Below are 12,582 nucleotides of genomic sequence, written 5' to 3'. Positions count from 1 at the left end.
CACATCCATTCACAGATGCAGCTTGAAATGCACTGCTGCACTGCAGTTTTTGATCAAGTCACAGGTATTGCAGCCCTAGCTCACTAGAAGTGGTTGTAAGTATTGATAGCCCCACAACTTCATTGAAGAAATGAGAGAAACCATTAAACTGCAGAAAATTAAGTGCTGGACAATAGACACAGAAGAAACTCATGGTTCAACACTGTTTGGAATACAGTTACCAAACGAAAAGGCAAGGTTTAGGAAAGGACATTACAAAGAAATGTATAGGAAGGCTAAAACAAGACTGTAAAGAGATATAGAGAACTGTTAAAAAATTGATTGTGAAAGAAAAGGAAAAGTGTGAATGTGAATGTTCAGCAAATGGAGTCACTGTGGAATCAAAATGGACTTAACACCACCTTTAATATCCATAAATCAAAAATAATAAAATTAGGAAGACATTTATATGCTTTTTATTATGTATGGTGGATATGAAAGCATGATAGATGATATTAACTGAAAATCCTGGAGGACAAATGTGTTACAACCAGTCAAAACTAAAGTGAATAGACAAATAGACAGTGTCAGAGAAGATATACAGAAAATGGGAACAGAAATTGGAAGGCATTATCAAAAAAAGGGATAGCTGACAAAACTGTGTAAGAGGCAAAGCTCCACAATGTGTAGTAAGTGATAGCTTTAAACTAAGTTTTGAGACAAAACAGGCAGCAGTTGCTGTCAGTAAGAATGTCACTGTAGTTTGCATCCAGAGTTTTACCCCCCCCCCCCCTCTCTCTCTCTCTCTCTCTCTCTCTCTCTCTGTGTGTGTGTGTGTGTGTGTGTGTGTGTGTGTGTGTGTGTGTGTGTGTGTATAATAGTGCAGAAATCTGATGTAAGATTTACAGCACTTTCATCTGCAGCAAAGAATATGTTTAATTTCCTGAAGCGAAGGTTCAGAAAAGAAAACACCCGAAAAGTTATTTGCTTAAGAGTATAAAAATAATGAACAAAAGTATAGATGAATGGAGATAGTCTCCATAGCTAATGAGTAAAACAGAATAATTAAAATGTTTTAAGTAAAAGTAATAAAACCTTTAAGTGGAAATTTTTATCATCATAACCATTGAGTTCAGTAACTGTTACTTCTGGTAGCCCATATAATTTGTATGCCAACTCTGCTGCAGCCTCTTTATTTATGTCAGGTCGTATCCTTTTTCCAGGCTCCAAGAATTCATTCATTCTTTGCTTCCTGCAAAAGAAAATAAATACGTTTAGTTGTCAAACAAAAAAGTATTTCTCAAGCATGTAGAGCAAGTGCAAACAGTTTTCTTTGCTGTAATCAATAGTATTAACAAACACTGTCAATATTCAAACATTACATCAGCAAACTAGTTTACAAGACACAATCAAAGCTATTGTCACCTATTTGTAAAGCATTTACAGTTTTGTTGTGTTAGTAAAATTTCATTATGTTACGTAGATCTTATCATGAAGGGTGACGTTTGTACAGGGTGAGTCAGTGTTACCTGATGTTTTTGACTCTGTAGTGATGGGTGAGTCAGTATAGTGGAGGAGCATGCTTTGGCTCATTGTTTTCCCCTGCAGCATTAGACTAGTTTCAGTAGAGAGGTGCACTGTGCAACACCGTGTGCTCATCATAGAAACATTCTTTAAAACTGCAGAATCTGTTGCCACCCCTCAGAGGGAGTTCTGTCTCCAGTTCAGCATTAATGGTGCAGATTAAGAACTTTCGTGAGACAGGTTCTGCGTTGAAGGAAAAACCAGGAGGCAGTGCAAAGATGGCCGTGCACCTGAAAATATTTAAGTGGGGCATCATGCAATTCAACAGAGCTCCAACCGATCTACAAGATGACAGGCACAGTCTCTTGGGTTATCAAATTTATCCATTCAGTGCATTTTACACTCTAAATTTTCATCCCTTCAAAATTGTGATTGTTCAGAAGTTGAAACCTTGAGATTTTGTGATATGGAGACATTTTGCTGAAGCACTGAAAGAGATGTTAGAGAAAGAACCTAAATTTATAATTTTAATGTAAGATGAGGCTCATTTTTATCTATACCATAGAGTTAATAAACAAACAACCCTCAGCAAGTGCAGTAGCACCCATGTCATTGTTAAAGGATTACAGGGTGAGCTGTATTATGGAAATTTGGTGTCGTATGGCCTTATTTCTTTGAAGAAAATGGGAGAGCCATCACCATCAACGCTGAGTGTTATTTGGCCATGTTGTGTGAATATCTTATCCCAGAACTTCATCTCCATGGCATAAAACATCAGAATGTTGGGTTTCAGCAAGATGGTGTGACAGCTCACACTTCCACTCTGCGCGTGTCTGAAGTAAGCGAGTTTTTTCCGGGGAAACTGATATCCAAGAGAGGACATGTTGACAGGGCGCCCGTTCTTCAGGTCTTACTCCACGTGACTTTTTCTTGTGGGATTTCATCATGAATAAAGTGTACATCAGAAGCCATGTACTGCAATTGAATTAAAGGATACCATTAAACAAGAGGTTCTTGCTATGCACTGTAACATTTTGGAGCAAGTGCTGACATACTTTGTGCAGAAGTTCGATGAGTGTGCTGAAAAAGGAGGCATTATCTTTCAAAAATACTTAATTTCTGTGAAAATTAACATATAGGACAGAAACTGTAATTCTTTGTGTATCTTTTGAAATAAAATAAGGTGCAATATCTTAAATCCCCCCTCCCCCAATGAACCATGGACTTTGCTGTTGGTGGGGAGGCTTGTGTGCCTCAGTGATATAGATAGCCGTACCGTAGGTAGAACCACAACGGAGGAGTATCTGTTGAGAGGCCAGTCAAACATGTGGTTCCTGAAGAGGGGCAGCAGCCTTTTCAGTGGTTGCAGGGGCAACAGCCTGGATGATTGACTGATCTGGCCTTGTAACAATAACCAAAACGGCCTTGCTGTGCTGGTACTGCGAACAGCTGAAAGCAAGGTGAAACTACGGCTGTAATTTTTTCTGAGGGCATGCAGCTTTACTGTATGATTAAATGATGATGGCGTCCTCATGGGTAAAATATTCCAGAGGTAAAATAGTCCCCCATTTGGATCTCCGGGTGGGGACTACTCAAGATGATGTCATTATCAGGAGAAAGAAAACTGGCGTTCTACGGATCGGAGTGTGGAATTTGAGATCCCTTAACCAGGCAGGTAGGTTAGAAAATTTAAAAAGGGAAATGGGTAGGTTAAAGTTAGATATAGTTGGCAGGAGGAAAAAGACTTCTAGTCAGCTGACTAGAAGGTTATAAACACAAAATCAAATAGGGGTAATGCCGGAGTAGGTTCAATAATGAATAGGAAAATAGGAATGTAGGTAAGCTACTACAAACAGCATAGTGAACGCATTATTGTGGACAAGATAGATACAAAGCCAACACCTACTACAGTAGTACAAGTTTATATGCCAACTAGCTCTGCATAATGAAGGGAGACGAAAATTTAATAGTCATGAATGACTGGAATTCGAGTGTGGGAAAAGGGAGAGAAGGAAACGTAGTAGGTGGATATGGATTGGGGCTAAGAAATGAAAGAGGAAGGATCCTGGTAGAATTTTGCACAGAGCACAACCTAATCATAGCTAACACTTGGTTTAAGAATCATGAAAGAAGGTTGTGTACATGGAAGAACCCTGGAGATACTAAAAGGTATCAGATGGATTATATAATGGTAAGACAGAGATTTAGGAACCAGGTTTTCAACTGTAGGACATTTCCAGGGGCAGATGTGGACTCTGACCACAATCTACAACTGTAGATTAAAACTGAAGAAACTGCAAAAATGTGGGAATCTAAGGAGATGGGACCTGGATAAACCGAAAGAACCAGAGGTTGTACAGTGTTTCAGGGAGAGCATAAGGGAACAACTGACAGGAATGGGGGAAAGAAATACAGTAGAAGAAAAATGGGGATGAATATGAAATGGGAGATTCGATACTGCATGAAGAGTTTGACAGAGAACTCAAAGGCCTGAGTCGAAACAAGCCCCCCAGAGTAGACAACATTCCATTGGAACTACTGACGGCCTTGGGAGATCCAGTCCTGACAAAACTCTACCATCTGGTGAGCAAGAGGTATGAGACAGGCGCAATACTCTCAGACTTCAAGAAGAATATAAAAATTCCAATCCCAAAGAAAGCATGTGTTGACAGATGTGAAAATTACCGAACAATCAGTTTAATAAACCACAGCTGCAAAATACTAACACGAATTCTTTACAGACAAATGGAAAAACTAGTAGAAGCCTAACAAAGGGAAGATCAGTTTGGATTCCATAGAAATACTGGAACACGTGAGGCAATACTGACCTTACGACTTATCTTAGAAGAAAAATTAAGGAAAGGCAAAGCTACGTTTCTAGCATTTGTAGACTTAGAGAAAGCTTTTGACAATGTTGACTGAAATACTCTCTTTCAAATTCTAAAGGTGGCAGGGGTAAAACACAGGGAGCGAAAGGCTATTTATGATTTGTACAGAAACCTGATGGCAGTTATAAGAGTCGAGGGGCATGAAAGGGAAGCAGTGGTTGGGAAGGGAGTGAGACAGGGTTGTAGCCTCTCCCCAATGTTATTCAATCTGTATATTGAGCAAGCAGTAAAGGAAACTAAAGAAAAATTTGGAGTAGGTATTAAAATCCATGGAGAAGAAATAAAAACTTTGAGGTTTGCCGATGACATTGCAGTTCTGTCAGAGACACCAAAGGACTTAGAAGAGCAGTTGAATGGAATGGACAGTGTCTTGAAAGGAGGATATAAGATAAACATCAACAAAAGCAAAACGACTATAATGGAATGTAGTCGAATTAAGTCGGGTGATGCTCAGGGAATTAAATTAGGAAATGAGACACTTAAAGTAGTAAAGGAGTTTTGCTATTTGGGGAGCAAAATAACTGATGATGGTCAAAGTAGAGAGGATATAAAATGTAGACTAGCAATGGCAAGGAAAGCGTTTCTGAAGAAGAGAAATTTGTTAACATCGAGTATAGATTTAAGTGTCAGGAAGTCATTTCTGAAAGTATTTGTATGGAGTGTAGCCATGTATGGAAGTGAAACATGGACGATAAATAGTTTGGACAAAAAGAGAATAGAAGCTTTTCAAAATGTGGTGCTACAGAAGAATGCTGAAGATTAGATGGGTAGATCACATAACTAATGAGGAAGTATTGAAGCGTATTGGGGAGAAGAGAAGTTTGTGGCACAACTTGACCAGAAGAAGGAATCGGTTGGTAGGACATGTTCTGAGGCAGCAAGGGATCACCAATTTAGTATTGGAGCACAGCGTGGAGGGTAAAAATCATAGAGGGAGACCAAGAGATGAATACACTAAGCAGATTCAGAGGGATGTAGGTTGCAGTAGGTACTGGGAGATGAAGAAGCTTGCACAGGATAGAGTAGCATGGAGAGCTGAATCAAACCAGTCCTAGGACTGAAGACCACAACAAACAACAACATCTTAAAATGTCACTGTGTACTACAAATTCAAAAACCATCACACAATGCTGACTCACCCTGTCTATGTAGAATGAGGGAAGATTTTAATTATCACATCAAAAAAGATTTACATAATTATTTTTTTGTTTGTTTTTAGGCACATATCTGTAGTCTTAGTACTCCTGATGTCACAGTGCTGCAGCGCATCATTAGAGCAGCAAAAACAAAATGATGTAGCCCATTTGTTTGGTGGAATATCATCCAGTACTTAATTTTCTGCTTATACAGGAGAAGAGTGCTGCAACAATTTATGCTGAGGTTGTGGGAATAAATGGCAACCATTAGAAAACATAGTGGTAATGTTGCACAGGCATTTCCAGCATGGTCAAACAAAACTGCGTGATGAAGAATAAAGTGGCAGACCTTCTCTCTGTGAAAAACCAGAAAATGGAAGAAAAGGACATGTGCTGGTGCTTTTAGTCAGGCATTTCAGAATGGAGGTAATAGTGGAAAAATGAATATCAGTTGTGGAGCATTATCAACGTATTGCATGGTGTTTTGAATGTGGCAGAGGTCACCACCTGCTAGGTTCCACTCCATGGGAACAACTCAGTTCGTTCTGTACACAGCACAGTTATATATTCTGATTCTCTGAGTTAACAGATTTTGCCTCTTCCCATTATTCTCCTGACATTGCACCCAGTGACTTCTTTCTCTCTCTTCATATGAAGAAAGTACTGTGTGGCAGACACTTGCAGAATGACAAGATAATTTTCCAGGTGGAGAATTTTTCTGAACATCCAAAATGTAAACTTCAAGAAACAAGGTTTCTGCTAAGTCATTCATTATCAGTCATTGGTTGGTGGTGAGTGGTTGGTCAACTTGGGGGGAGAGACCAAACAGTGAGGTCATCAGTCCCATCAGATAGGGAAGGATGGGAAAGGAAGTTGGTCATGCTCTTCCATAGGCACCATCCCAGCATTTGAACCTAAATTAGGATAGTCGGATGCAGGTTTGAACCATCATCTTCCCTAATGTGAGTCCAGTGGGCTAACCACAGTGCCACATCTCTTGCAGAAAATATGTTGGATTAATGGGTAACAGTAGAGTGGGAATGACAGTATTGGCAAGTTTCATGAACACACTTTGATTTTTTCAATATGATAATTACAGCTTTATGACTGTCCATGGTACTAAGGAGCTGCTGCCTATCTGCTACTGAAGGGTTATTAACAACGTGAGTCCATAGGATGAACATGGCCATGTAAAAATCTTCAGTAATGGGATCAAGATAATTGGATAAATCCAAGTGGTGTCTAATCAGATATATTTTAGTTTAAGGGGATTCCTAATACCTGACTCTATTGTTCACAGTTAACTGTTCAAAACATTTGTACCAGAATATAAAATATTCTATACACCACAGATAATGTGGCAAAAATTACACAAAAATTATGTTTTTCATTGATTCTGGTCATGTAGACCACAATTCAATTGATTTCTTCAGTTGGAGGAAAATGGTAAATTGACAATCAATGAAATACGGAGGCTGTCTGGAGAATTCTCACATGTATCCTTGTACAAGATGTTGGGTTGTTGCTGTAGTGCTTGATGTTTCCTCCTATCTGTGTGAGGTGGTCTGAAAATGCAATGTGATGAAACAGAGTAGCATTACTCAATGATCGATAACTTACTCCTGGCCACGCAGTTGAGCAATTATAGCATTTTGTTGGTTTATAATGTTGTTTCCCTTGAAATGAAATTTTTCTTGATAGATATGGCATATCTTGCAATAGTCCCACTTTTACACTTCCATTAACTGACGTGGTATGACCTTACATATATCTCAAATATCTGAATCTAGTACCACAGAAGTTAGCTAAAATATCTTGGACAATTTTGGTACAGTTCATTTTTCTATGTTTTTATCAGTTGGCTGCTGCAACATTTCAGTGAAGAGATATTCTTCTAAGCAAAAGCTCAGTTTATTGTGACAAAGCATCATATCCAGTGTTTTATCTTGACTCTGGTATTCTAATGAGGGAAATTATGATGATCTAATACAGTACAGGACTGCACAATTATACGAACTTTTAGGTTGCAGCCAGAGGACTGACCAATGTGTAATGCTCTTGACATGCCAGTTTCCATAAATTACATTTCACTTGAACATGTTTTATTTGCTGAAAAGATCAGGCGGAGATCCTTCAGCTAATTTTATTTATGTGAGGCCATTGCATATTTTACAACTTTCTTTCATCTTTGAGCTACTATTCAGTAAATGCTGACATGTATTTCCAATAGACAAAGAAGATATTTTCACATGTGATTTTTTAAAGCTGCATGTGTGTACTTCTTTATGTGCTTCCAGTTGTATAGTGATTTGTTTGTGTGCTGCTGAACATCCACATAAACATACAGATTCCATTTGAGTAAAACCATATGTAGAGTGTGATGTATTGAATTCATATACCCTTGACTGATGATGCTGTGTATCTCAGATTGAATTCATAAACAAGGTTCTTAAAGGGATGATTTTCCATTGTGTTTCTCTGACCTGTGAATTGCTTGTCAGATGTTTAAATGTATTGTACCAATGACGTGATGAATACTTATGCAAGGCAATGTGTTACGAGTAAAAACAGAACTCATAGGTAGGAAGAACATGAAGCCTAACATTGGCACACAGTTTAGGCTAACCATCTAAAATAGCACAAAGTGTGCTTCCAAAATTAGTTGTAACTTTCACTGACACATCACCATGGGTATATAGTGTGCTATGTCTAATAACTATGTAAGACATTGTGAAGAGGTTTATAGTTCAACACAGATGGAAGAACATGGTCTGATTGCCAAGAACTGTGCTCTTACAGCTCTCATTACCTCAGTGGAGAAAGATACTGGTATATGTGCATTACACTCTTGTGTTCATTAACTGAATTAGTGGACAAGTACTTACATAAATTAATAACTGTTACCTAGCCTACAAATAAAATTTCAACAAATGAAATGTAATTCATTAGTTCTTGTGTATCCTGAGTACCTCACCCTAGAGAGGCTATGTCCATTGGGATATAAGGAAATGCTTTGTTTAGCAGTTGCCTATTATGTCCTAGATTGATAACCACTTAGTCAGCATGTTTTGCTGCACTCAACTGGCTTCATGTTGTTGCCTTGAGCTGCAGATGTGATAGGATGCCAGTTGTAAAAGCTGTGGTTCCTCTGGCACAGCTTAAGAGGCCTGACTCTGTCACACCCTCTGCTGCACTTGGCCTTGTTGTTGGGAATAAATAGCAGGCTCTGGCAGATAATGGTTCTCTGGGCATAATGTTAATGCAGGTATGGACTGCACTGAGTCAGGCAGGTAAAAATTGTGGAGGAAAATGAAGGCTTCAGTACAGCTATCAGGTTCAAATACATGTAGATTGTAGTAGTTATGAAGAGACTTGCACTGGTATCTGCATCAAACTAGTCTTTGCACTGAAGCCAACAAAAACACAATGCCAAATTTGCATTTGAATCAACATGACATACTTGAACTGTTAGAATGGAAGCTGATCATCCTGGGAAGTTTTAACTAGACTAGAGAGTAAATAAGCTAGTCATTCAGAGCTCTGATGCTAGACAGAGAATGAAAGATCTCAGGGAATCAACTGCCAGTTCAGGAAGGAAGCCAAGCAGGCATTCAATATTTTTGCTGTTGTGTCTCATTCACAGGGCAGAGGAGCCTATACCAATGGTAACTGAGTGCGGCAGGTGCAGCTGATTCCATATCACATCTCATGTAGAGACCTAAACCTCCTGCTGTCAGCATTCTTGGCGCATCCTGCATTATATTAGATCCCTCGTTAAACAGGTGAAGACAGTAAACCTTCCCTCTGAAATAGAAGCACAGCCCATGATTAGAAACATCATCCTAGAATTGACTATGTCTGTATTATTTACTCTTCACAGGCTCAGTGATGAGCACTTGGAGAGATGGATAGGTCACCTACACTAGGTATAGAGACACTGCGACCCCTACTCTATGCCATAAGTAAAATCTGTGCATCAACTAGTGCCACCACCTGAACTACTGCATGCTGTGAAGGTGGTTGCCCTAGACCACAGATTCACTCTGTTTACTCATATCAGATATTACAAGGAAGCTATTCTTATTACAATTATTGCTAAACAGTTGTTCACAAATTGGATATTAGTCCTCACTGGAATTTTTCATTTATTATGTCAGCAACTAAGTTATTTCACAGTTATCAGTGTCAGTACACTTTATCAGTGCTTCAAATATATTTTGTCTTCTGTTCAATAAATTGTGTTATTTAGAAACCACTATAACATTGATGACAAGAGCACAAATCCATGTGGGATCCCCATGGTAATAGCATTATTGCAACTGCTATAGAAACCAAGATGAACTGACGAAACTCCTTCAGCAACAAGTAGCTACACTCACTATAGTAATACATCATCATCAACATCGTCATAAGCCAATTCAATCATTAAGTGATGCGGCCTCTTCGAGTCGTGGATTCAGGAAGGCTTTCAGCAGTCCTCGCCAAGTGGAATGGTCTTGGGCAGTTCTCTGCCAGTTGCTAGCAGTGCTCTTCTTGGTATCTTTGTCCCATCTGTCTGGTGGTCTTCCTCTAAGCCTTCAATGCTCTCTCGGACAACATTCCAGTACTAACTTCATCCATCTTTCATCTTTTCTTCTTGTGACATGGCCAGCCCACTGCCATTTCAAAGAGCCTACTGTCTCTAAGATGTCCTTAACCTTCATCACAGACTAAATATCACCTGCCCTTTTCTTATCCTTTCCTGTATAGACCAGCATTGATCTTTCCACAGGTCTCTGTGCTGTCCCAAGTTTCCCTTTTGTAAATGAGTTCAGTGTCCATGTCTTGCAACCATATGTCAGCACAGGAAGAATGCATCGATCAAATGCTGATTTCTTCAGATTTACTGGCATTTTTCATCTGGATACTGTTGAATTACTCCCAAATGCTTGCAAGCCAAGCTTGATGTGCCGATAGATTTCTGGCCTTACATCTCCCGTCATATTTATAATCTGGCTAAGGTAGATATATTCACTGACCTCTTCTAGTGGACTGTCCTTGACTTTTACATCTCTAGCTGGGACCCATTTGTTGGACATTGCTTTTGTTTTGGAAAAGTTCATGATAAATCCAACCAACTGACATTCTGATTCAAGATCTGTAACTCAGTTTTGGAGCTCTGCAAAGTCATTGGCCAGTAAGGCAATAGCATCAGCAAATCTGAAGTTGGTAAGCCTTCTTCCATTAATACTAATTCCCTTACCTTCCCAGCTCAGCTTTGACATAGCTATTTCCAGTACAGCCAAGAACAGTTTTGGGGAGATGGGGTCGCCTAGCTTGACACCTCTCAGGATGTGGAATTCTTGAGTTGATTCACCAATATTAACTTTAGCTGAAGAAGTTTTGTAGATATTGCTGAGCACTTCAATGTACGCTGCTCCCACTCCTAGATCACTCAAAGCCCGAAAAAATGCAGGGTTTTTGAAGAAGAAGTTAAGTACTGAAGTCATGACCTTAGCAGAATGAGAATCAAGCTCATAGCAAGACACCCAAGAGTAGTCAGTGCACTGCACCTGACAGAACTACAGGCTCTTTTGGGCAAAATAAATTAATATGCCAAATTTATTCAAAATCCTATTGACATATTCTAGCTTGTGTCACAAGGACGTCACATTCATAAAATCAGAAGCATCTGGAAAGACATTTCAAACATTAAAGGAGAAACTAAGATCAGCACCTTACCCCACCATTTACACATATGCAAAGACATTAGTAGTTACTACGGGTGCCTCACAGTATGACCTCAGAGCAGTGGTGGAACATAGGTATACAGAGAGATCAGAACAGTCAATCTCATTTGTGTCTAAAACATTAATGGTAGCTCCAAGGAACTGCTACCAATTTGGAAAAGAGGTTTTAGTTACAACTTTTGGCAGCAAGAAACTCAGAACAAGATTTCATTTAATCACTGACCACAAGCTACTTCTAGCATTGCTTTGGGTCAAAGACTAACATTTCTGAAGAATACTTCCCTATGATATGACACTGGGATGTGTTCCTCAGCTCTTGCAAATATGAAAACTGTTACAAGCCTACAAGTAAGCACACAAATGCCGACAAATGATCATGACTTCCAATGGGACAATATATAATATACTATAAAAGTGAAATAGTCCTGACATAGAACTGCAAGGAACTATGAACAATTATCAGGTGATGGCACATATAATTGCACTCAGCCTATGAGCATTGTTGAAACCTTTCCAAAAGTGCCAAAGAACAGTCTTGCCACAGGAAACATCAGTGGACATCCAACTGCATATACTTTATCACATGCAGCACCAGTTGTTAGTAATAGACGATGTCCTCCTGCAGAGTCCAAATAAGGAGCAACATTGCATTATCATAGTTTTCAGATCACAAATTATAACATTGCTCCAAAGTAGCCACTGAGGGATGGTGAGAATGAAAAAGTTGGCCAGGCAACATTTAGATTGGTCTTGGCCTACTTAGAATATTAACGCAACAGTGCATCACTGTGGTGAGCAGTGGCAGGCTCCCTGTGCCACATTCTGATCTTGACCCACTTTCACACAGCTGTAGTAATGCACCCACCTAGATTTTATTGTGCCTTTCAGTTAGCCCACGTAGTTAATGACAGCACACATTATACAATTTTCTGCACATTGTCTCATAAGACATGTCATCACAAATGGTATAGTCAGGGAACTATGAGGGCTCGCTGAAAATAATCCCTCCAAATTTTTGATGTGAAAACTCTTAAAGCTTCTTAAATAAAACAAATTTTATTCACATTCTGCATCTTTATTTTTCACATCTACATATTTATTTCACAACCTAGCCACCTTTGTGATGAACACATTTCTCCCAACAAGAGATCAGTTGGCTGATATTGTCACTGTAGAATGTTTGACTTAGTTGATGGAGCCACAACCTCACCTCTGCTTGTACTGCTTCATCACTATCAAAATGAAGCTCTTTATGATGTTTAAGGTTTGTAAGTGGATGACAATAGGATGGGGCCAAGTGGGGATTGTATGAGGGATGACTGATGA

At 39.2% G+C, this 12,582-nt stretch overlaps 1 protein-coding gene across 5 annotated transcripts in view; it reads right to left on the bottom strand.

Annotated features, from left to right (window-relative positions):
• Window positions 1–12,582, bottom strand: part of LOC126272262 (hydroxylysine kinase) — a 215,773-nt gene that overhangs the window by 89,597 nt on the left and 113,594 nt on the right. For all 5 annotated transcript variants that reach the window (XM_049974996.1, XM_049974997.1, XM_049974995.1 and 2 more), the window contains exon 2: window positions 1,075–1,231. In XM_049974996.1, the coding sequence (XP_049830953.1) occupies window positions 1,075–1,221 (147 nt within the window). In that variant the 5' untranslated portion in view covers window positions 1,222–1,231. The remainder of the gene's footprint in view (window positions 1–1,074; window positions 1,232–12,582) is intronic.

This window comes from Schistocerca gregaria, chromosome 5 (assembly GCF_023897955.1).
Source record: "Schistocerca gregaria isolate iqSchGreg1 chromosome 5, iqSchGreg1.2, whole genome shotgun sequence".
Taxonomy (NCBI): Eukaryota; Metazoa; Arthropoda; class Insecta; order Orthoptera; family Acrididae; genus Schistocerca; species Schistocerca gregaria.
Note: the sequence above shows the minus strand (reverse complement) of the source record. Positions and strands in the feature narration are given on the sequence as shown.